The following is a 25288-nucleotide window of genomic DNA, read 5'->3' as shown; positions in this document are numbered from 1 at the left end:
CATCACTTAGCCTATTTTTATACCAGGATGTCAGGCAGAATAACTTCAAAGAATGTAAATGTTTGATGGAATAATGTGCAGCAATTTCTGTTTATACTGGTAAGAACACTTTATTATAAAGCACTGCAAGAATGAATTTTTAACAGCATATCTTTCAGATCATTGGTGCACTCAGAAATGTACTCTCAAGCTTCAGCAAGTTTTTCTGTTCCACACAAACACTTCAATATGTGACAAGATAAAAGTTCTGCAGTACTGATATCTAACAAGAATTATTATTTATATAATCATTATTAGTTGTACATTCAGTGTAACAGCTTGCTTTGTCAGAATTAGTGAAAGTGGACCAATCATAAAATGCATTGAGCCACCGAATAAATGTTAGCAACAGATACATCAATTGTTGTTCAAAAGCAACATCTCACACCTGTATGGTTCAAAGTCTTACTCTTGAATTGTAAGCAAATAATGCTGGCGTAAATGCTGAAGATCAGAGGGAAAGCTATAACAGCTGGAAAAATATTTTACATTTCCCAAGGTGCTGTTTTTTAGGGTTGCGCGTTTTGTATTTTTTCTGTTTTGATTTGTACCAGATCCAAATCAACCCCATTTTGTATTTTGTCCAAAATTAAGCCTTCTGAATCACCCCAGTTTTGGTTTGTATCCGAATTAATCTGAATACGAATCTGAATTAATTTGGATTTAAAAATGGGTCACATGGTCAAAAGAGTGGGTGGGGGATTATAGTGCCCAATGAGTGGAAACTACCACAAAAATTTCAAAGGAATTGGGCAAACTGCTGATTTTTGGTGAATTTTTGAAGTTTGCACATCTTTCAGATTTTCCCCATAGGATATGATGGAGGTTTCAGGAAAAGTATAGCTTCACACGGCGGGGTGGTGGTGGCCTAGAGTGGAGTGTGGTTGGTGGTAGTGCCCAGTTGGTACAAGGAAGCTACCACAATTTTTTCAGAAGAATTTGGCAAAGGGCTAATTTTAAAATAATTAATGAAGTTACGCATCTTTCAGATTTTCCTCGTAAGGTATAATGGAGGTTTCTGCAGTCCCATAACTCCACTTGAGGGGCACTGGGGTGGCCCAGAGCAAGTGGTAGTGTAGTGCACATAGGGTGCCACCACCCACATGGGTTGCTAACCCATAAAGTACAGGGTTTTGTTGTTCTAGAAGCAGGGGTGTAGCTAGCCCGCCGGTGGCCCGTTTGCGGCCGCAGCGGGTGCCCCGATAGCCCCGCCCCCTGCATTTGATGTCAGACGCAGGGGATAGCCATGCCACCCGTGTCTGACGTCAGACGCAGGGGGCGTGGTCTGGCTCCCGAACGGAGCCTTGAGGCTCCGTTCGGGAGAAGCAGCTTAACTGCCGAAGGGGCCGCGCGGCCCCTTCAGCAGTTAGACAAAGGCTCGTGCTGCATTCGCAGTGCAACCCAGGAGCAGCTCTTCCCTGCAGGGAAGAGCCACTTCAGGGCTGCGTTGCGAACGCAGCACCAGTCTTAGCTCCTGAAGTGGCCGCGCGGCATTCGCAGCGCCAGCCAGGAGCAACTCTTCCCTGTCTTTGCATGGAAGAGCCGCTCCTGGCTGGTGCTGCGAATGCAGCGCCAGCCTTTGTTTAGTTCCCGAAGGGGCCACACGCCCCCCGCTCGGGAGCTAAACTACTGCCCCCGCATCTGACGTCAGATGCGGGGGGGTGTGTGTCAGGGCCGCAAATGGCGGCTCCTGATTGGGCACAGCTTGGGTTCTTTGAACCCGTTCGCCCAATTATAGCTACGCCCCTGTCTAGAAGTGTTCTGAGAGTAGATTCTCTGGTAGCATATGAGAGTGGATTCATGGTTTTTCATTAAAAATCTCATTTGCTACCAGATAATCTAAACTCAACACCTCAGAAACAACAAAGCCCAGTACCCCAATGGGTTAGCAATCCAGGGAGGTGGTTGACACCCTCTGTGCTCTACACCACCACTCGCTCAGCACCACACCAGTGCCCCCCAAGTGCAGTTATGCGGCTGCTGAAACCACCATTATTCCCTCTGGGGGGAAAGCTTAAAGACACTCAAACTTCCCCAAATCACAAAAAATCAACCCTTTGATCAATTCTTTTGAAATCTGGGTGGTGGCAGGCACCCCTTGTGGCACTTCCTCCCAACCCACTGTTTTGCCCAGCAGACCTCTTTCTGCCCCAAATCTGCCCTCAAAGACACACACTTAAAAATCAGCCCTTAGGCCAATTCCATGGGAGTCTGGGTTGTGGCAGGCACCCCTTGAGGCACTTCGACCTAACCCACTGTTCTGCCCCTGCAGACCCCTTTCTGCCCCAAAGACACTGCAACTTCGACAATTCCTAAGAAAGCAGCCCTTAGGCCAATTCCGTGGGAGTCTGGGTTGTGGCAGGCACCCCTTGTGGCACTTCCACCCAACCCACTGTTCTGCCCCAGCAGACCACTTTCTGCCCCAAATCTGCCACAAAGACACAAAACCCCTCACTCCCCCAAGCCCATGCTCCACTGCTGCAACCCCCAAGCCCATGCTCCACTGCTGCAACAAACTACGGCTAACAGCAGCATCAAGTGTGCCCTCCTCTCCCTCCTCTACCAAGCAAGCAGTTTTCATCCACAGATACTTTTTTCAACACATCAACAACAACAGCAGAGCTTTACAAAGAACCAGTTTCCAAAGCAAGATCACACAGAGGCAGCAGAACAATGAACTATCCTAGGCAGGCAGGCTGGCTGGCATTTGAATTGCATTATATACTATATACACATACATGGTAACTAAATAGTGAGCAGTATGCTGGGCTCAGGCAGGTAGCAAGGCAAGCATGGCATCATGGAAACTTGATTTTAGACATGCAATGCAAAATTAATTCTTTCTCTGTCTCTCTTGAATGAGGCAGGCAGAAAGGCAGAAGCAAGCGAGTAACTTGTTAATGAACTGAAACAAACTCCCCCCCCCCGCTCCACCCTCAAAGCAATCAGCCCAGACAGAGTGGAAACAGGGTGTTGTTTTTTAGAGAATTTCTTAGCACATAACTGCATCACAACAGAACACATTCCAAGGAAATGAGCTTCCTCAGCAATGCTGTTCCTGCTTTTTGCATTTCTTATCTTCTGCTAATCTCTTTTTGACAGACACTCACTGCCTCCCTAGTTGCTGCAGTCAGGAGACCTAAGCTCCGAAGAACAAAACAAAACAAAACAAAACAAAACAAAACAAAACAAAACTTCGGCTCCAAAATAGGGTCATTTTGATTTGTATACAAAAAATTTTGTTCTTAATTGTTTCATTTCGATTTGTATATAAAATGTCCGAAAATGCCATTTTCGGACACAAAACGTTTTGTTGCCGAATTGAAATGCACAAGCCTACTGTTTTTAACTTTTAGTCCAGCTCTTCAGAGAGTTGAGGAAAAACATGTAAAATATCAGCACCAACTTTTAGTTACTTGGGATTTTTCCAGCCACATATTATGAATACCATATAAGGTATTCATAAAGGAACAAAAAGCCTGTTCTACCATTTCTTTCATTTCCTTGTATCAACTGGTGACATCCAGACTAGTGTTGCACTAGCACAGGAGAAATTCCATGTGCTTAAGAAATTTGTGGAGCTGTGTGAAGTTGCAGTGCTCCATAATGTTGCACAACTGCTTGCAGAAGGCCTTCTCTAATTACATGCAAAGCTGTGCAATGCAATGTAATGTGCAAGGCATTGTTCAACATGTTCTGCAACACATTGTGCAGTCTGTTCTGCAACATATTATGCAATGTGTCAATATCTTCCATTAGCACAAGAACAATTCTGTAAAAGACACTGTTTTCTTTGCACAACATTATTACACTGTCTCCTTGCGCCAGTACAACAGCATTATGCTTGTGTAACACTAGTCTGGCTATAGGTCACTGAATTTTTAAGCCAATAATTTTAGGCTGAGGCAGTTTTGGTTTAGGTGGAAAGTTGTTTGCAATCCCAACTGTGAGTGATGAGGTGTATGCGTATTTAGCCGCTTGGACATCACTCACTGACTGACATGAAACTCCGAGACCAAACCACAAAACATGGAAACATGCTGTTTTCAAGGGTAGGTTCCAAACCTTGCCCAGACTACCAAAAACTTCAGAAATCCCTGAAAAAGTTGTTAATGTCCTGGAAATGCATAAAAGTTCTCCCATTGGAAAAGCATAGATTAGGGCGAGGATTCAAACAATCTTTGGCTATTTTCTCAGGTACACTTAGACAAAGAAAGTCCAGAATTTGTGGTACAACTTTCCACAAACTTTGTGGAGCCATGCTTACAAACTGCAAGCCCTGTTTAATAGTATTATATGTCTACTAGTCATTTTGTAGCCCGTTGGATAACGGGCGCTAGGGGAGCTCTGCGCTCCAGACCACCGCCGCCATTACCCCTCCCGCCTGCGGCTCTGGCCGGGTCCGCCACTCACCGCCGCCCGCGGCTCCGGCCGGGCCCGCCACCCACCGCCGCCCGCGGCTCCGGCCTGGTCCACCGCTGCCCGGGCCCACCGCCGCATTCTTCTCCGCCGCCTCGTCCAGCGGCCATCCTGGGCGGCTAGAAGCAGCCGCCCCGAAGAAGCCGGGTAAGCGGCAGCACGGCCAGGCCTCGGCCATGGCTCTGCCGCCTCCCGGGCCGCGCCGTCTCCTCTGGCCGAGGCGGCGGCTTTGCCGCTGCCTCGGCCAGTGTCCCCCGCCACCGCTGCTTACCCGGCTTCTTCGGGGCGGCCGCTTCTGGCCGCCCAAGATGGCCGCCGGGTGCTGGCGGTCCTGGCTCCCTGGCCTCTTCTGGCCATGTGCTTCGTGCATGCCCAGAAGAGGCCAGGGAGGCATGGACACACGCTTGGTGTCCGTCCATGGACAGACACCAAGCGTTTCATAGATAAGGATAAATGTAGACATATACTGTAATTGTAAACTATGTAATTGCCTTCCATAAATACTTTCTTAAAAGGATACCAAAAAATGTAGGCCCCATTTAGACAAGTGTGCAGTATTGCAGACAGTGGAATTTTAGATTGTGTTTACCTCCAGCTCACCCCACCACACCCCCATCCCCAAACAACTCCTTTTAGCCATGGGAATTTCATCAGCTGTTTGAATCAGGGACTACTAGTCAAATAAACATTCAAAATCTAGCTGGATGAACACTGGTCTTTTGATTCTCATAAATAATATGTGTTGATTGTTTTCTTTTTCTTTTTAAGAAACCACAGTAGACAAAGCCACCTACATTCATATAGTATAGTGGGACATGAAGTATTTTTACAGGTAATTTTTGCCACATATGCTGAGCACCCAAGAGAACCATAGCAGACATCTTCCAGCAGGCATAACTAATGCATGTCCCTAGACATTTCAAGTACACCAAATAATGATGTCACAGTCTCATGACATCCCCCCCCCCCCGCCTTATGGCACTGGCAAAAAAAGATCAAATAGTATCATTTTGTGCTGTTCCTGAAGCACAGATGAAAAACGGGAACAACAGACAGCTGTTTTCATTCCTCACAATCTCTCCACCATTTGACAAAGCTTCAAGTACTCCAAGTTTCTCTTGTGCTTTTGCCCGAATGTTGGCATCATCTGGCACTGCAACATCTAGTGGCCAGACAGACCTATTTTCCATGGTGCTGTAGATAATTTCTGGTCCACTGAAGACGATAGTCCGGTTATTGTGTATGTTACTTTCCCATGAGTGCTTTACTATTATTGTGCTGCTGTTTTTCAGGGCCCCTGGAAAAAAAAACAGCATAGAGGTGGGGCTCAGCAGCAGCCCAAAATTGTAGGGCTAATATTCATGAATCTTATCTGGACAACTGCAGACTTCCAGCGCCAACTACTTATCACACCCTTATCTTCCCAATGATGCCAACATTAATTCTGCTAGGTTCCGTTCCATTTTCTTAGTGCTCTTAAAATGCATGTTACATACAAATACAAAAAGATCTTACCTTGTCGTATAAAAGTTTGGCTGGTGTCCAATAATATATCACAACCCTCCACTATCATTCTCTCTATTGCAAGATTTTTCCGTATGTTTTCTGTGTCACTCACTTCATCATGCATCACTCTATTACCAAGAAGAGAGAAGAGAAGATTTTGACCTCTCAGAAATGAAATTGCAAGTACAAAGTCCAGTGGGCTTTGTACCTAGGTGAAGATTTACCACATCCACACCCAACACTCTAACCAATATGCCACAGCAGTTATGTTTTAAGAATGTATTTGTCATATTTCAAGGGGTCTTACACATCTGTGGATATTCTAACAAATAAGCTCTTAACATAGAGCTAGTGTGGCACACTGGTTAGAATGTTGGGTGCAAATATGGAAAATCTTCACCTGGGGGTCGGGCCTTGGAAAGTCAAGGCCTACTGGTCGGACCTTGGAAAGTCACTTTCAAAGCTTAAAATGAAACCCTTACAGGAACTATCACAGATAGATAGATAGATAGATAGATAGATAGATAGATAGATAGATAGATATTTCTGCTGGGCAGTACAAAACAGAACCTTTTGTGGGAGGGGGGACAGGAGATAGTACAAAACACTAACTTTAATGTATTTTGGTTCAGTTCAGTAGTAGCCCATACTAACAAGCTGGCCCCAGCTGCTTCAGTGCTGGCAGCTGCTTTCTTCTGCCCCTGTCCCAGCTGTAATTGAACTGTGTGGGCTCATCATTCATCCAGTAGGGGAGGTAGATTCCCAACCCTGGTCATTTGCCCAGTAGGGGACTTCCCTCCCCTACTGGACGAATGATGAGCCCGCATGGCTCAATGATAGCTGAAGAGCTATAATTATAGCTATCAGAAGGCAGAGAGCAGCTGCTGGTATCCAAGCCGCTGGGGCTTATTTTCCATCCCTCCACTAGTTAGCATGGGCCACTATTGGTTCTATTAAATCAAATTATTCAGTGAAGATTGCCTAGTGGTGCTTTTCATTTTAGTATAATTGTTTATCAGAAAATTTACAATTACATTTTCCTGCATACGTCACATTAATTCCACCCAAATCCCTTACAGCTTCTAAGAAATGTTTTTTCAAATAGGAGCTTTCTTTACACCTGGTTCAAGCTGTAGTGTACAACTAGCAGGGAGCATGGAGGAAGATAAGAACCTCTTCTCACAGTATACCACCACACTAAGAGGTTTGCAGTGCAGATAGCACAGTATGCTCTGATCTCATGTCAGTCCCCATCAGCCATGTCAGCCAGCATGATGCAACACTGGGCTGAAACACCTGGATCATAGAGAGTAGATACCCTGAGCTCATAAACTGGAAACATCTAGATCTGTCCAGAGTTCGTATCTTGGCATTCTTCTGTTAAGATGTACATTGCCGAGAATGTCTTTTTGCTAGGCAGTATAGAAATGCAATAACTAAATAAATAAATAAGATGCTCAAACAACTTATTCAGTCACATAGACATATTTGGATCTATTAAATATAGGCTCAGAACAAAGAAGGAAATGCATATCAGTAATTTAGGCACAACTGTAATGCTGGCCTTTGAACCTATTACATTTTGAATTTTGTTGTGTCAAGACAAAATTCAGTCTCTTTACAAGTTCAATCTTTTTACAAATAATATGTTGATTTATAAATTCACAGCTTCTTCTTTAGTCTCTTATGTAGAAAACAAAAATGGTCTCACCTTGAAAGTTCTTCTAATTTGGATTTAGCAAATTCAAGACTCTTTCTTTCCACATGTTCATGTGGTGTGTGAGCTAGAAGTTCATGAAGGGTGATAATATATCTAGGAATCTAAAAGTGAGTGAAAGGGTGATCAGCAAGATTTTTTTTAAATGATAGATTATTTAAAAGCCTGTGGGGGGGGGGGGGGGTTTATAGCACAACTTCACTTAACTAAAACAATATGTTCTGTAATAAATCTTCAGCTATAGCCCCAAACCAGTGAGAAGATAAATGCATGCAGAAGGCAGAAACAGTCTTCTGAACATCTGGATGTGTCTTCCCATTCACATCACAATGCTCACACAGGCTACTTGAACAGTCTGGATGTGTCAATATGGGTGCATATACACATCTGGAAACACTAGTTGCTATATGCAAATAGTTCCCTGCTATTCAAATTAGATATGGGGTTATATTTTCAGATCTTCAAGTAGCTTTAAATGCATATGAGATGCAAGACAGATATGAAGTCTCTCAGTCTAAATCTCAAGTCACCAGATTAGTTTTTAATGTGATAAAATGCAAGCCCCCGTGATCTCAGTCTGTAAAAACATTCTGGAGGAAATTCTCCTGGGGTTCATGGGCTTGATTGTCATTTGCAGTCAGAGACCTTGGGAACTTGGAAGCCTCCATGATCTCCAGCTGCAGATAGTGGAAGAGGTTGCCTGCCACCAAACTGTCCAAATGCCGATTCGTGCACATCCCTAATGGAGATCATTAAAATTCCTGCCTATCTGAGATCTGAGGGAGAGTCTGCTGCTATTCAGGAAATTCTTCCCTCCTGCCTGCCCCCTGAATATGCAAGAACTCTGCCCTGCCCTTCCAGAACTTATTTGTGCACACTCTAGTCCACACATGGTATTCCCCTATCTTTGCTATTATTCCAAGTGATGTTAATGTTGATGGCTGGATATATCAGGGTGGATGCTCATCTCCATCTGGGACTACTAGTTATTATATAGGAATAGTTCCCTGCATATTACCTCAGATACCTCAAAATTCTTAAATGAAAAATGTATATTTTAAAAAATTGAAAGACTTTCAAAATATATTTAACAAGCAAGCATTACATTTATTAGCATCTCTAATACCTGACTGCAGTACAAATGTAGCTCCATGATAACAGCATATTTCCACTGGATAGAAAAGAATGTTCTGCTATAGTACCAGCCCTTAGAACTGACAGTCAAAATGATACAAACAGTCTTTGCAAATGCATGACAATAAAAATATAGTACCTGAAACATAGGATAAGTAAGGAATGTCTCAAGCATTCTGCCTTCACATGCGGGGTTGGCTTCATATTGCTTCAAGAGTTTGTCAAAATCTCTATTCTGCTTACAGTTTGCAAGCACTTGGAGACTATACTGGTGATTTCGAACAAATTCCTGATAAATGTTCAGCATAGGTAGCAGAATATCAAATAAATCAGCTATAAAGAGCAAAGTGAAGAAATGGTTTTGTTACTATCTACCCTTTCTTACAGGCATCCAACGGAAATCTACATTAGAGAAACTGTCCAATCTGAGGACCTAAAAAGGAACAAATTTCCTATTCCCCTAGCAAAGTGAATGCTACTTAGAAGATATAATAGTAGACATTATAACATTAGCCTCTGGAAAAGGCTGCCACATTTTTCCTTGGCAGATGCTGTGCACTTCTAACAGCGGAAACAAAATGCAGCTTCTTTTTGACACAGACATTCAGTGATGAGAAAAACTATGGGCTAGTTCAGACATCATGAATAACCTCAGTTAAAGCCTAGTTTAGTGTGACATCCCCAAGCCTCGGGCACATACACTTTTACTTCCCATGCATCTACTTCCAATTTGGGTTAACATAAGAACAGCGGAGCTGGATCAGGCCCAAGGCCTATCTAGTCCAGCATCCTGTTTCACACAGTGGCCTTTGATAAGCCCACAGGCAGGGGGTGAGGGCTTGCCCTCTCTCCTGCTGGTGCTCCCCTGCAACTGGTATTCAGAGGCATCTTGCCTCTGAGGCAGGAGGTGACCTATAGCTACCAGACTAGCAGCCTTTGATATACCTGTCCTCCATGGCATTGTCTAAGTGCCTTTTAAAGCCATCCAAGCTAGTGGCCATCACCACATCCTGTAGCGGAGAATTTTATAAGTCAATTAATTATGTGCTGTATGAAAAAGTCCTTCCATTTGTCGGTCCTAAATTTCCAGACCTACTAGACCTGGTTCTAGTATTGTGAGAGAGGGAGAAAACTTTCTCTCTGTCCACTTTCTCTACTCCATGCATAATTTTATACACCTCTATCATGTTTCCTCTTTAGTCACCTCTTTTCTCAGGCAAAGAGCCCCAGATGCTGTAGCCTTGCCTCATAATAAAGGTGCTCGGACTCCCTGATCATCTTGGTTACCCTCTTCTGCATCTATTCCGGATCTTCAATGTCCTTAAGATATGGTGACCAGAACTGTATGCAGTACTCCAAATGTGGCTGCACCACAGATTTGTATAAGAGCAGGCTAAAACAATCGAAGAAGTTTTGTGATCTCTGAACCAAAGAATCTTGATTTATTCTAATCTACTTACGTGAAATAAACCATGAAACTCACCTCACACCTTAGTTTCAGACAGTAGTTTAGAATGAACCAAGATCAGTTGCTTTGGATGTCACAACTGATATTGGTTTCATTCTACTCTGAGCAAAAGTAGATGCTTGCATGGGAGAGGGGAGAAGATACCTCTAAGGCTTGGGAACATTGAATGGAGCTAAGCTTTAACTGAGGTTCTAAATGACATCTGTACCAGCCTTCTACCCATTCACTTTCTCCTTGACATGCAGCTGTTAAAGATGCAGACTCTGACAAGAAAAAGAAAGTAGCAACTCTACCTTCCACCCACTGTATAATGAAATATAATGCATGCCACTAACACTGTTATTCTTCCTGCAAAGCACATATAAAAGTTAACTGACAACTTGCAGGGAACCTATTGTTCTTATTCATAACCATACAATTGTAGGCCCATGTTCCACCAGCTTACATTTTACATTCCCAGGCCAGCATACGCTGGGGCTTTCAAATCTCTTCTGCATTACTTTCCAAATCTAAAACATATCTTAGTGTTGCTTTGATAAAAATTCAGGTTGTCTAAGGTGGCCAGACAATAAGGAACATGTGTATCTGAATGAAAATCCTATCAAACACACAACTCTCCTTACTTTCACTTTGACAAACTTCATTTATCAATGCAGTTACTAGCCCCATATGTCCATATAAATATAAACATGGCCTTAGTTATGAGAAACACAAACATTACAAACATGATACTAACTTACCTAAAATTAAAGTAGGCCAGTTTGCTATTCTTGCTTTTAATCCTTGATGAAATATTTCATGAAGAAACATTATGGTTTCACTAGAAATAAACAAACAACACTTGTCATTAATTATTTTTATTTAAATATTATCAGCACATATTATATATAGTTGATCCTATACATCGGGGGAAAGGCAGATATTCATTTTATTTATGCAACAACAGCACAACCAACTGTGGTCTGTAATATATGGGGTGTGATGGGTTAGAAATTTTAATCAAATAAATAAAAATGCTATTGACCAGTTTAACACTTGCAATCTCTCTGTATAATATGACTGTTTATTAAATCACAAAACTAGAGCTTTTTTATTTAGCGAATTTTATTACCTTAAACATTTCCTGGACAGTATGTCATTAAACTTTGTAATGAGAATGTCAATATCTATTCTCCATGATGCTTCACAACAGGTAGAAGATCTACTACAGAGCTGAGAAACGTTATTTATTCTCCTCTTAGTCCCCTCCCCAAGAAACAGGAAAGCGGTATTTTTGATTTAAAGAAGACTAAAATATTAACACACAACAACATGGGACAAATCAAATTCTAATATGCATCTTAAATGCTGTGAATTAAACATTCCATGGAGAAGAATATTAAGAAGGAGGGAGAAGGAAAATGTTTGGGTCTACTTGTTCAGGCCCCACACTGCCAGCTTGATGCAATAAATCAGAAGCCTGGGGTGAGGGGTGTAATGTGCCCAACAATGCTGCACCACAAGCCAGAGACACATGGATAGTCAAGAACAGACAGGTCTACCATTCACCAATTGCAGTACACCCAGCTAGGGAAGCAACAGAGGTGGAAGGAAGGAGTAGGAAAGGTGCAATGCTTGTGTGTTCTCACAGGGCCAGGAGATGATCCTGCAGGAGGCCAGAAGCCACCCGCAATTAGGATCAAGAGAGTGGAAAGGGCACCAATGATGACACAGAGGAGAATGTGATTGGGCTGAGTGTCCTGGCTCCGGGTGAGGAGCAAGATACCATATTTAGAGGGAGATTCCATGCGTAACTGAAACTTCCTCCCTACATACTGAGACACTCAGAGAGAGACAGGAAGGATGCCAATGGCAGATGGATGAAACTTTATTCAGTCATAATCGAACAAAATTCACAAAATACATCAAATACCTGTTGAGGAATATGCTACTGACATCATCATGACTAATTGGTGGTTTCTTTGAACTTGCAGCCATTCGTAATGGCCTCAGAAAACAATTCACAAGAATGTAAAGTTGATGTACATATTCAGATTCAGCTTCAACCATGTTGAAAACTATCTGGTTTCTCTTTCGCATGCTTTCTGCATGTGGAGAACAAATATAATCTTGGACAATTGTCTTCCATTTTCTTCTACACAACCAACCTCGCATAAAACTCTGAACCTAAAAACAACAAAAAAAGAACACTTTCTTAGAATTGCATGTACATGGGGAAGAACTTCCTCTTAACAGTTCACTTCTCCAATCTTCACATGTCTGTAGTCAGGGATGTACGCTTCTTATGTCTACATGCATGTATGATGTGGTAGAGAGAAAAGTTACATGTGAAGTAGACCTCAATTTCCCCAATTTTTCTTTTATTTCATAACTTTGCACACCATGATACATAGTGCTACATTCTTCTGTGCAGTGGTCCCTTGCAGGTGTGGGAGCTGCCTTTTACAGTGAATAAAAGAAGGGAATCCTGTATGTTCATAAACTCCATATTATCATGGCTCAGACCTATGACTCAGAAGAGTCAGAGGAGGAACAGGAGGATTCGGTTGGGAGTGCAGTCTCAGAGGCACAGCAACAGGATTTGGCAGGGAGAACAGACTCTGGGGCTGAGGAATCGGAACAGCTGCCAGACATGAGGACTCAGGAGGCTGATCAGGAGGAGATGGGGATTTCGCCTGTCTTGAGAAGACGTCTCAAGAGGAAGGCTTAGTGGGAGACACGCAGGCGCAGAATATCACAAGAGAGGAAGTAGAAGTGCTGACTCAGGAAAAACTGATTGGCTGCCGGTTATCTTGAGCCCTATATTAAGCAGTCTGTTAGTTGCACAGATTGCTGTCAGCAACTTTCGCTTACTGCAGAACAAGTTCCTATTTAGAATTCCTCAACCTTTTGGGTTCCAGTTTGCCCTTGTTCTGTACTTCCTGCTCTGTTGTTCCTTGTTCCATTAATTCCTTACTCCGTTGTCCCTTGTTCTATTCATTTCTTGCTCTGTTGTTTTCTTTTCAGTTATTACTCATTTATCGTAGAGGGGGGTACCTAGTTTAGTTCAGGGACTTTATTCATTTACTACTATTTTTCTTTGTGAGTCTTTCATTTTCCCTCATGCAGCTTTGCTGTTACTTTCTGTTTAACTCACAAGGTCAGAGCTGTAGGGTTTGTAAATCCTGTTGGGTTAGCCGAGCTAACAGATTTACGACACATATGCACACTGCAACTCACAGAAGACTGTAAACTGGGAAGACAAAGTAACATCTTTATGAAATAACATCCTGGTGTTAAGTTACTTTAGTTCTCCAGTTCTGACATCTCTGGAAGTTTCCAGTTTAAAAATGCATGATATAGTCTTTACTGTGGATGTTAAGACAGATCTTGATCATATAACAAACACTAGGAGTTTATCTTGGTATTGTAAAATCAGATCTGATAATAAAAGGCCATCTGTTTACAAGAACAAAGCTTTTTTTCCTGTTAGGAAAAACAAAATCTTTTTTTCCTGCATGCCTTTACCCACCTCCACTTCCAAACTACACCTACAGAATATCTTGCAGGAAGATTCCTTCAAAGGACAGTTACTGTTGCCTTTGCATTTGCTGAGCTAATCAAACTGAGGACATAATACATTATATCTTATACTGCTCTCTGTATAATTGACCTAGGGAATGGTTCCTTTCTACATTTCAAACACTTCTAGACAGACAGTCAGATGACCTTAAGATTGGCTGGTGCTTGGCAGATATGTATATGTATATCACCTACAGGATTGGAAGAAAGCTGCAAATTATTTTCATGTCCCAAAAGTATGTAGACTATCAGGGGAATTCTTTAATTTAACTGGGGAGAATATCACTACAGTTTCCTTTCTAATGACAGGTATTTTATAATGAAGTTAAATTTTATTTTTGGACTGTTTGTGTACACTTGTTTATGTTATGATGGCCACTGGCTACACAAATACAGTGACTGACTGACACAGTAACATCTTTAGGCAGAGGAATGAATTTCACCTAGTCTGATAAACATTTAAACAATCAAGTACTGGCTGACATCCTAACAAAGCATGCACTAAGCACCTCTGACATCCTGATGAAACATCTCTGAGCAAGAAGCAAGATCTCCCCCTCAGCTCCATCAGTTCACCCATGTGTGTTTTTTTGCACAATTGAGTCAGTGGGCACATCTTAAGAAGAGCTCCCTTGTGAAACACAGCACTGCCCTCAGCAACAGCAGTGCTTCTGTTGTTTCTGCTGCAACAGGGGGCTTTGGGAGTGGAGGACAGTAATACAGGAGAGTGCCTCCATTGTGCAAAAATGTGTGCTTAACGGAACTGATGGAGCTGTGGGATCAGTCCCACTACTCACTCAGAGGTGCTATTTGCATACACACTTTGTTGCTCAGGATGTCAGCCACTTTAAACAATTAAGAGGATATACCAGCGATGAAATACGCATTGCACTGCTCCAAAGACAAACTTCAAATGATCTCTTCAATGTGTAAATATATATTAAAATAACTTACAGATTTCCCCATAAAACATGTAAGCGGAAACAAAACTGAGCAAATATTTTGGTGTAATACAACATTCTCAGTGCTACATTTAGCATGCCAGCTGAAGGCACTTAAATACAGAAGCTGAGAAGTGAAGCACCAAACAGTTAATAGATAACACCTGAAGGAGGAGAGAGCAGACCTTTTGCACAGAAGATAATAACTCTTACAGTGACCAATGTATCTCATGGCTTCTTTCATCTCATCCTTAACATTAATATTAGTTTTCAATTGTTCTATGAACATTGCTTCCTTGATCTTATGGCTTATTAAAGTCCCTTAAAAATTCAATAGTGATACTTTTGTTTTGGTCACTTTTTCATTGTGTTCTTCTTTCATACGTATTGTCTATGGTTTTGTTAGAATTTTATTATGCTGCATATCAGCCAGATGTTCTTTGTATCTTTTTATCAGTGGGCCTCCTGTTTCTATATAAAATGCTGCACATTCTACACATTCAGTTTTATACACCACCCCCTTCACCTTACACCAACCTTCATCCTCCTCACAGTTAGGACAATCTTTCCCTTCACATCTATCACCATACAACCAGGATTTAACTAAATGTTGTAAAGTAATACTATAATACATGATATGTGGTGGTCAAATTCTGTATAATAGCTAACATGATTAGATTTAAAATAAAGTCATCTAGTTTATTTGTTTGTTTGTTTAACTTACATCTCTGGGTAGTTTACAACAAAATAAAAACAGAAAAAGTAAAACATTAGTTAAAACAAAAACAAGAAGTTTAAAACATTACAACAATTAAAAAATTTTAAAATAATATTTTAAAACAGCATTAAAAACAGTTCTAACTAAAAACTAGTTATTGCTGAAATTAATGTTCAGTTGTGGTATGGCTATGTATCAAGTTTAATAGTGTAGACTAATAATGCAATAAGTCAAGCAATGTCTACTTTAATTTAATGATAACTGTATCTATCTTATTAATCTTGAGTTTTTTTCTGAATTGGTCAGAGACCACAATAAAGTTTGACTTACACCATTTAAAATCAGGTCTTTGGAAACTAAATATTGCATAAAAGACTGCTCAGCAGTGTTATCTTTCTAATTTATTTTTCATATATGCGCAGAATGAGTTTTGTTCCGGGCAGCAGTACCAAGGCATTGTGTGTGCATGTGCATTCAGAGTGGGGCTTTCCTGATTCAACTTTAGCGGGATCTAAAATTAACTTGTGTGCATGCATGCCTTAGGGAACACTGCTGCTCAGTGCCCAATAGTACAATGTTCAGGTTTCAATGTTTCCCATTTCACTAAATAGTATATCTCAGTTGTTAGGCAATTGTGCTGCAGTTTTAAAATGGGATAGATACTGAGCTAAATTAAACCAATTCATACCATTGCATAAACAGAATTATGAAAAATAAAGACACATATAGACAAATTTATTTTCAATTTAAGGAAGATGAGTAGAAATTTACCTTTTTAATTTTTTTAATATCTGGATCTTCTTCTTCTTGATTGCCTTGATAAGGTCTCATCCGTTCTTTAGTTTTATTGAGAGCTACGATCTGGGAAAAATAAAAAAGAGTTGTTAGGGTTTTGTATGAGTTCCAGAATTTGCAGCTCTGGAATCTAACTTGAGACTTCAAAGCTGCAATTTCAAGCCACTCGGGCCTTTTCAGTCCTGTATAACATAATAGTCACTATAATTTTACAAAGTTCATCCAAAGCCTGAAAAATGATTAAATTAAATTAAATATATATAAGGAGAAGAAGAGCCTCCCTGTTCAATCAGGTGCAATGGTGTGAATGACCATAGTAAAGCCTTCAATTCAGTATCTTACTAACTTCTCTAAAGTGGGCCTGCACAACTTGCAGCCTGCTAATTCACATACTACCTAGGTTTCTGCCCAAGACTGCAGAGACCAGGTGGTTGTTAAGCATTTACCAGGCCACAATAATGGTTGGTGGACTTGGTGAATCAAGATTTGTGCATTGTTGCTTCCAGGAAATGAAATACACAGCTATACTACATAATAATCTCTGTGGCAAAACAAATGGTAGGGACTAAATAAAATGCAAAAATGAATTTGCATCATGAATGATTACCCTGTAAGTCTAGTACATACTCAGTGGGGACTACTTAGTTATTAATCTAGGATTCAAACAAATCTTATTGCAGGAATTCTTAAGTTTTTCGCACCTACAGATTCCCCAGATTCTCAAGTATTTCCCACCCCCACCCTATGTATAAAATATACAATATTTTCATACGGCTTCAGTATTTTTTCTTAGAGAGAAAATAACTATTCAGGACAATTATTTTCAAAACCTTTATGCTAGTTTACCAGGAAGCAAATTGTGCAGCAAAGATTCTCCATGGACCACCCTACATTCTGAATGCCCCAAACTCCATTAGCAGAGTTTGGGGTGAGGGGGTCGCAGGAAACTGCAGTGGGGACAAGGGGGCAGGACAGTCCCATTGTAAAAGCAGAACTTTGCTGACACTTCTTTGGATATAGCCCACTATAATTAATGGGAGTTCTGCCACTTATAGAAATGAAAGAGAGACTGCATCTATTTGCTAATAATAGCCGTGCAGTAAAAATGAACTGATAAAAATAAACGGCACATGAATTTGGAACATACTTCTGATTTAAGCCTTTCAATTTCTGTGTCTTGATCTTCAAGCTGATGTCGCAACTGATTGGCTGAAATCTTTTCTGTCTCTACAATCTGAACGAGATGAATATATTTTTGCATCAATACTTCCCGCTCAATCAGGATATCTGAGTAGCTACAAAGAGAGGGAAAAGGGAGAAATGTTTCAGTTGGCAAAGAGATCAATCACTACATAGTCATACAATGTGACTATGTTTTATAGCTGCTTCCCTCAAACACAAAGTAATCTTATGTAGATTTAACTAAGGGTTTATTCAGAAACAACTCCATTTTCTTCTTCTCCTTTCTCTCCCTTTTCCTTTCTGACTCCATCCACCCATTCTCGCAACAGGATCCTCACTAGGACAAACTTTCAAACAACAAAACATGAAAGATTACTCTCTTAAAGTAGTAAGACATTTTTCCAAGGGATATAATAACATTCTCATCAGTTGTAATCTTTCTACAAATTACAAAGATGTTATCAGGGACAATTTAGATATTCAGTGTAACTGAATAACATCTGTATAATGATAGTATAATGACTCTCTTTTATATTCATTGGGAAGCATCCAGAACTTTGCCCTTGCATTAGACTGTTTCTCACACAATGGTTTTCTCTGCTGCCCTTCCCAAGTCTTAGGCACCCACCGGGAACTACACTGGTGGCAGAAAACTGAAGCGGGGAATGGGGGAAATCATTGCACATGCAAAATATTCTAACTCGAGGGCAGTGTTAGTCTGGATGCATTCACTTTTATTTATTTATATACCGCCCTTCCAAAAATGGATATATTTAACAAAATATTTTTACCTTTTTTCTATAGCCATTTGAGATGACTTTTGATGTCTACAGTTCCTAGCATATGTAGTCGAATTACAGAGATAAAAAGAGTTACTCCACCACATGTTCATTATGATTTTTATATATGGCAATTTTGGGAGCTATGAATTATAAATAATGATCAACATCCGGACTAACTTAGTCAAGACTAAGTCCAATTAAAATTAATGGGACTTGCATTAGTAATGACTAACTTGTCTCACTGATTTCAGTAGGGCTTACGTAAGTAACCTTTCACTGTTTATCCCAAAGTCCACACTCCAGGGACACACACAGAAATGAATTCAGAGGCAATTAAAAGAAATCATATGCTGTTAAACAATAATATATATAAATCAACCTGAACTAATTATTCACTCTTATTCATAACACAAACACAGCATATATAAACACTGGACCTCAACTCTTTCAAAAACCGTTCACAAAGGTGAAAGCAAGTCAAATCTCAAGCAGGAATCTGACAAAAGCAAGAGCCAGTCATGGAGGTGAAGTGAGTGTAGTAAAAGACCTACTCTGAGGCCATAATATGGACAAGAGAGAAAGAAGGACATTCTCCCCTAGAAAACCCAAGAACTGGTTAGTTAGCTAGTAACTGCCATTGGACATCTCATACCTGGCTTGGTGAATAGCCTCTACCCATTCTTCTCCATCAGCTTCCTCCTCACAACGGAGCTCAAGTGGCTTCTGTCCTTCATGGCCAAAGAGGACAGTAAAATAGTACTGTCAATTATAAAAGAAAAGATTTGAATATATTAATATATACAGCAGTGACTGAGCAACAAATGTTTATTATTCCACTAAATAAATAATTCAGTCAAAACTGTGGTTTAGGATTTAAACAGCACAAACTGCCTACTCTAAGACTGAACTTGTGTCTTTAATAAAATATAACATTAAAGTTGCAATTTTAAGAAAGTACTGTAATGTCAGAATATTAGCATGCAATTGAACACCTTCAAAAGGTATGTCCTACTTGTCTATTATTGTAATAAACAAATAGTCCAAGTGTTAGCCAGTTTACAAAATTTTTTAATGATTGTCTGTCTGTTTGTTTGTTTATTTACTTATTTATTTATTTAAAATATTTTTATACCACCCAAAACTCATGTCTCTGGGCGGTTTACAACAAAGTAAAAACAACATTTATTATTGTCATCATGCCCTGTAGCAGTCAGGTTCATTTCATTTCATATAGAAGGTTTCTGCTTATGTTAGAAACAGTGATAAACACTATAAAACATTCATATGATTTTTCATATGATTTTTAATTCATAGTCATGAATTGTGATTTTTAATTGATAGAAATGAAAGGTTTGAAGTGTCAGTAACAAATGTGGAAAAATAATTAGGATATTCAGAGGCAGAGATATTTAATAAAATCTTTATTTGTCCCAGGAAGCCTTGTTTGTTCAAAATGTGTTACTTGTAAACAAAAACTCATATAGCCTACCTCTTCACTATGTCCATTACTAAGCCCAGTAATTTTGTCAAGTGTCCACTGTCTGGCTCCTAAATTTGGAGGCTGGCTCCCAAATCCAAAGACAATTCGTCAAGGCATAGGCATAATATAATGATTTCCAAGCCTTTGATAGCGAAAACATGCTTTTTTAAAAAATCAGAAGATACAACTTTAGGGTTATATCATAAGATGGTTGTCTATCCTTGTTAAATGCAGGTTAACCGGAGTGGTTTGACCAGGATTGCCTGGAAATTTTGAGTTCTCACAATTGGACCTACAGGGTTCAGCAATCCTAGCTAACACTTTAACCAGGCTCACCATATAGGTGTGAATGGAGCCTACAACGTATTCAACATTTATTAACAAGTGCCATATATTAATTGCATTTTAACCCACGTCAAATACTATTTTTAGCATTCTCGAGAACAGAGTACATTACATCGGATGCTGCCATTTCCATTTTGAAGACAGTCCTATTTTCTACTACAAAAGTTAAAATCTTAATGGAAGTTAAAAATGTAAGACTATAATAGCAAAAATGTCATCATTTAAGGGATAAGGATTGCTTTCAAAGATTTATAATACAAACCGATTAAAAGGGCATGGGATAGGGTTTAGAGAGTGAAGGATTGGACATGCGTGAGGAGGATATGTTGGAGCAAAAATGAAAAAAGGATATGGCAGAATGAAAGACATTATCCTATTGTGACAGGACTTACAGAAAATCACTTTAAAGTTGCGTTACAAATGGTCTCCAACTCCTGTCAAACTAAATGGATGTAATAGAGCAATACTGGATGTATGTTGGCATTGTGCCTATCCCAATGCTAATGATTTCCACATGTGGAATAGCTGTCACAAGGTTCAAATCTTTTGGGGAGAAAGAGCTGAAGTAATAAGAGAGATATCAGTCTGCTCACTTCCACTGTCACATCTTAAGACTTCTTTTTAGGGTATGTGAAAGATCAAGTACCCAAAAAGTGGTAGGAACAAGTGATTAACTTAATTGTAGCAGTGAGAACTGTAGCTGCAAAAGAAAAAGGAAGAAGAAGAAGAAAAGGGGAAAGTTCAGGGTTTTAAAATTACATATTAGTTGGAGAATGTCTGGTGTGGATTGTATATGGTCAAATTGACACATTTGATTAGATTTAGAGAGAGAAGAGAGTTCATTCTGTGCTGGAATAAATTTATAAGATATTGGAATCAATGTTATCAACAGAACATTCCTCAAGAAATCCAGTCTTTATACAGGAAAAATAAGCATAATGATTGAGCAATATTGGTAATTGTTATAATAATAAAATTGTTTTATTTATAAAAGGAATACATGTTAAATTATACTTGGTTAAAGTCATGTGTCTTTTGTAAAAAGAAGTTAATATACTTTTGAATTCTTATATAATAATAGAACATTTAAAAATATTTTTAAAAATTTAATCTGTTTTAATACATTTGGAGCATTCATAAATATTGCAGGTGCAAGTCTTGAAACCAGTGCCTATCTGCTTATATTATATTATTTTAGAACATCTAGATATGTTTCCGGTGGGATTCCCTGTTCCCAACTATCCTCTCAGTCTGAGACAAGTGCCCCAATTATTCACTGAGGCTATTCACATGAGCAGCAAAACCCAGGCTTGGGCAGCCCTGCCAGGTTTGGCTGCAAGTGTGAAGTGCCAGGATCGAGGCCGATTCCAGTGCTGCCTCCCCCATAAGCCCAAGTTTTTGACCCGGGCTTTAACCTGGGTTAAAGGGTGCAGGTGTGCCCTTTACCCCCAGTTTGGGGTCATCAGTTTGCTCGGGCTTTATGAAGCCCAAGCAGACACAGAGCCGGGTGCTTAGATGCACCTAGCTGCTCGAGTGGTGCATTTCAGGATTCCTTCAGGGCAAAAATTATTTCCCCAGCCTCCAGAGATTGAGGTTGAGCCGGTTCGCCATTGAACCAGTCCGGCTTGAGGGTTTGCTCTCGGGCCAGACTAGGCCTGGTTCTGCTCAGAGCCAGTCCAGGGTCCAGAATGCGTGTTTTTTTTTTAAAAAAGGTCTAGGCACGCAAATAGCACCTGTGCAGGCCCCCAAAACAGGCCGAACCAGCCCAGAAAAGACTGCCACAGCGGCACCCCCCCGGAGGCAGCAAAACTGGGCTCAAATTCAAGACAGGTGTGTGTGTGTGTTCGGGGTGCACAAAACCGAACATGTCCGGTCCAGCTGAAGGTAATGTCTGCCTCTCTTCTAGATACCGCAGAGCAGCAAGAGGGAAAAAGCTCTCCAACTAGCCTGATGTTTCTCTGTTGGTGGATGGTGAAAAACTGAAGAGATAAGGGTGGTCAGGTACTGGAGGACAGAACAGCCAATCAGGTGTGAGAATGAGGAAGCCTGCAAACTCCCAACTAGGCCCTTGCTCTCCAGCTGAAGCTCATCTGTGTGATGGACAGAGACTATCCAGAAGAACCATAAAAAACAAAACAAAAAAACCACCACCCCACCCAGCCATAAAAAAGGCAACAGATGCAGGATAGCTGAGAGGTCCTGAAAGCCCTATGGGGTAAAAGACTGAACAAATATAAAGGTCTTCAGTTGTTTTATTGAAAACAGATATCAAAGATTGGATACTCACTGAGAGAGCATTCTCGAGCCTGGGGGCAACAACAGAGAAGGCACTGTTCACTGTTCCTTCTAAGGCATGCACACATGTGTGTGCTCACAAGTTTTTGGATGTCCACTCAGTTCATTTTAGATCTTGCTCAGGTTGAATCAGGAAGGCCTCATTCTGAATGCAGGTGCACACACACTGTCTTGATACTGCCGCCCAGAACACAGAGATGAAAAAAATGAGAGGGACCATTGGCCCTGTTCCATGTGCACAACCATTTAGCCTCTCTTGATGTCAGCACACGGAGCAAAGGCTCCACTGATGACCTTGTTTAGTGGGCAGAAACCCTTGGGAGCAGACAGTCCTTCAGGTATCCAGGACGCAAACCATTGAGGGCGTTAAAAGTAATATCCAGCATGTCGAATTGGATCTGGAAACAAATTGGCACCCAGTGCAGCTCTTTCAATAAAGGTGTAATATGCTCTGAACAAGCAGTTCCAAAAACTGCTGCATTTTGCACCAACTGGTTTTCAAATATTCTTCAAGGGCAGCCCCACGTAAAGTGCATTGCAGTAATCCAGCTGCAATATGACTACAGCACTGGTAATTGTGGCCAGATCTGCCTTCTTGAGAAAGGGACGCAGCTGGTGCACTAGCCAAAGTTGTGCAAGGACACCCCTCGCTACCGCTTCCACCTGAGTATCCAAAAGCAGAGCCAGGTCCAGCAACACCCCCAAGCTGCACACTTGCTCTTTGAAGGGGAGTACAACCATATCCAGAACTGGTTGAATCACCCTATTCCGATTGGCTTTTCTAGTGACCCACAACACCTCCATCTTGTCTAGATTCAACCTCAGTTTGCTAGCTCACATCCAGCCCATTATTGCTCACAGCCCTAATTTCAGTACATCCACGGCCTCCGTAGGATCTGATATCAAGATCTGAAAAGTATAGAGAGCTGAGTGTCACCTGCATATTGATGACACTTCAGTACAAACCCCCTGATGACCTCTCCCAGCAGTTTCATGTAGATGTTAAACAGCAATGGAGAAAAAAACAGTGTTCCCTAAGGTATTTGCATGTGCACACGCTCACAAGTTTTTTTGATATGCGCTCAGTTAATTTTACATCCCACTCAGGTTGAATCAGGAAGGCCCCACTCTGAATGCATGTGGGCACATACTGCTTTGATACTTGCCGCCCAGAACAATACTCATTCCACACACAGATGGGGAAAAATTAGAGAGAACACTGGACTATACTGAGCCTTACGGAGATTGGTAGAACATAAGCACCTGCAAGGTCTCTGTGCTTAGCATGGATATGTTTTTCATACCCAACTGTGTTTATGTTACTACCTTCATAACATTATTATTATTTAATTAACATGAGAGACCATAAACCAATTAGAACTTGTGATGGCACAGTACTAAAATGCAGCTATTCATGCGTAACTGAAATTATCTTCTAAACTGTGCTAAAAAGAAGATAACTAGCTTATCACAAAGTAGCTAAAAATGGCAAATATATTGTAATTATAAATGGCAAATATATTGTAATTATAAAGTTAACAAATTGTTCTAGTAAGAACTAATCTGCCTACTTTCCTTTCACTATCCCTACAACTGGACTAAATCTGGTCCAAATCAGTTAGTCAGTTCACAAGTTAGCCCACTTGTACCTCAAATGTTCTTGCATCCACCATCTTGAATTGGGGTTGATGATATCATCACAAACTATGCATTTGAGGTGTCCCTATATGAAGTATCCCTACAACTGTACCAAATTTGGTCCAAATCGGTTCCCACTTGCACCTCAAACATTCACATGTCCGCTATCTTGAATCAAGGTGGATGACATACAGGTGAAACTCAAAAAATTAGAATATCGTTCAAAAGTTCATTAATTTCAGTAATGCAAATTAAAAGGTGAAACTGATATATGAGATAGACGCATTACATGCAAAGCGAGATAAGTCAAGCCTTAATTTGTTATAATTGTGATGATCATGGCGTACAGCTCATGAGAACCCCAAATCCACAATCCCAGAAAATTAGAATATTACATGAAACCAATAAAACAAGGATTGTAAATAGAACAATATCGGACCTCTGAAAAGTATAAGCATGCATATGTATTCAGTACTTGGTTTGGGCCCCTTTTGCAGCAATTACTGCCTCAATGCGGCGTGGCATGGATGCTATCAGCCTGTGGCACTGCTGAGGTGTTATGGAAAACCAGGATGCTTCATTAGCGGCCTTCAGCTCTTCTGCATTGTTTGGTCTCATGTCTCTCATCCTTCTCTTGGCAATGCCCCATAGATTCTCTATGGGGTTCAGGTCAGGCGAGTTTGCTGACTAATCAAGCACAGTAATCCCATGGTCATTGAACCAGATTTTGGTACTTTTGGCAGTGTGGGCAGGTGCCAAGTCCTGCTGGAAAATGAAGTCAGCATCCCCATACAGCTCGTCTGCGGAAGGAAGCATGAAGTGCTCCAAAATCTCCTGATAGACGGCTGCATTGACCCTGGACTTCATGAAGCACAGTGGACCAACACCAGCAGATGGCATGGCTCCCCAAATCAACACAGACTGTGGAAACTTCACACTGGACTTCAAGCATCTTGCATTGTGTGCCTCTCCATTCTTCCTCCAGACTCTGGGTCCTTGGTTTCCAAATGAGATGCAAAAGTTGCTCTCATCAGAAAAGAGGACTTTGGACCACTGAGCAACAGACCAGTTCTTTTTTTCTTGAGCCCAGGTAAGACGCTTCTGACGTTGTTTGTTGTTTAGGAGTGGCTTGACAAGAGGAATACGACATTTGAAGCCCATGTCCAGGATCCGTCTGTGCGTGGTGGCTCTTGATGCACTAACTCCAGCCTCAGTCCACTCCTTGTGAAAGTCCCCAACACTTTTGAATGGCCTTTTCCTGACAATCC

The 25288-nt window shown here is 40.9% G+C and overlaps 1 protein-coding gene across 5 annotated transcripts in view; it reads right to left on the bottom strand.

Annotated features, from left to right (window-relative positions):
• Positions 1-25288, bottom strand: part of RASGRF2 (Ras protein specific guanine nucleotide releasing factor 2) — a 179979-nt gene that overhangs the window by 93147 nt on the left and 61544 nt on the right. For 3 of the 5 annotated variants that reach the window (XM_053291216.1, XM_053291215.1, XM_053291219.1), the window contains exons 2-9: positions 18915-19021; positions 17446-17593; positions 16275-16364; positions 12196-12449; positions 11024-11103; positions 8955-9148; positions 7676-7785; positions 5974-6092 (exon numbers count right to left, since the gene is read on the bottom strand). In XM_053291216.1, the coding sequence (XP_053147191.1) occupies positions 5974-6092; positions 7676-7785; positions 8955-9148; positions 11024-11103; positions 12196-12449; positions 16275-16364; positions 17446-17593; positions 18915-19021 (1102 nt within the window). Of the gene's footprint in view, positions 1-5973; positions 6093-7675; positions 7786-8954; positions 9149-11023; positions 11104-12195; positions 12450-16274; positions 16365-17445; positions 17594-18914; positions 19022-20479; positions 20497-22374; positions 22539-25288 lie in introns of those variants that run through there. The other 2 variants (XM_053291217.1, XM_053291218.1) reach the window with 2 other exon arrangements.

Source organism: Hemicordylus capensis, chromosome 2 (assembly GCF_027244095.1).
Source record: "Hemicordylus capensis ecotype Gifberg chromosome 2, rHemCap1.1.pri, whole genome shotgun sequence".
Classification (NCBI taxonomy): Eukaryota; Metazoa; Chordata; class Lepidosauria; order Squamata; family Cordylidae; genus Hemicordylus; species Hemicordylus capensis.
Note: the sequence above shows the minus strand (reverse complement) of the source record. Positions and strands in the feature narration are given on the sequence as shown.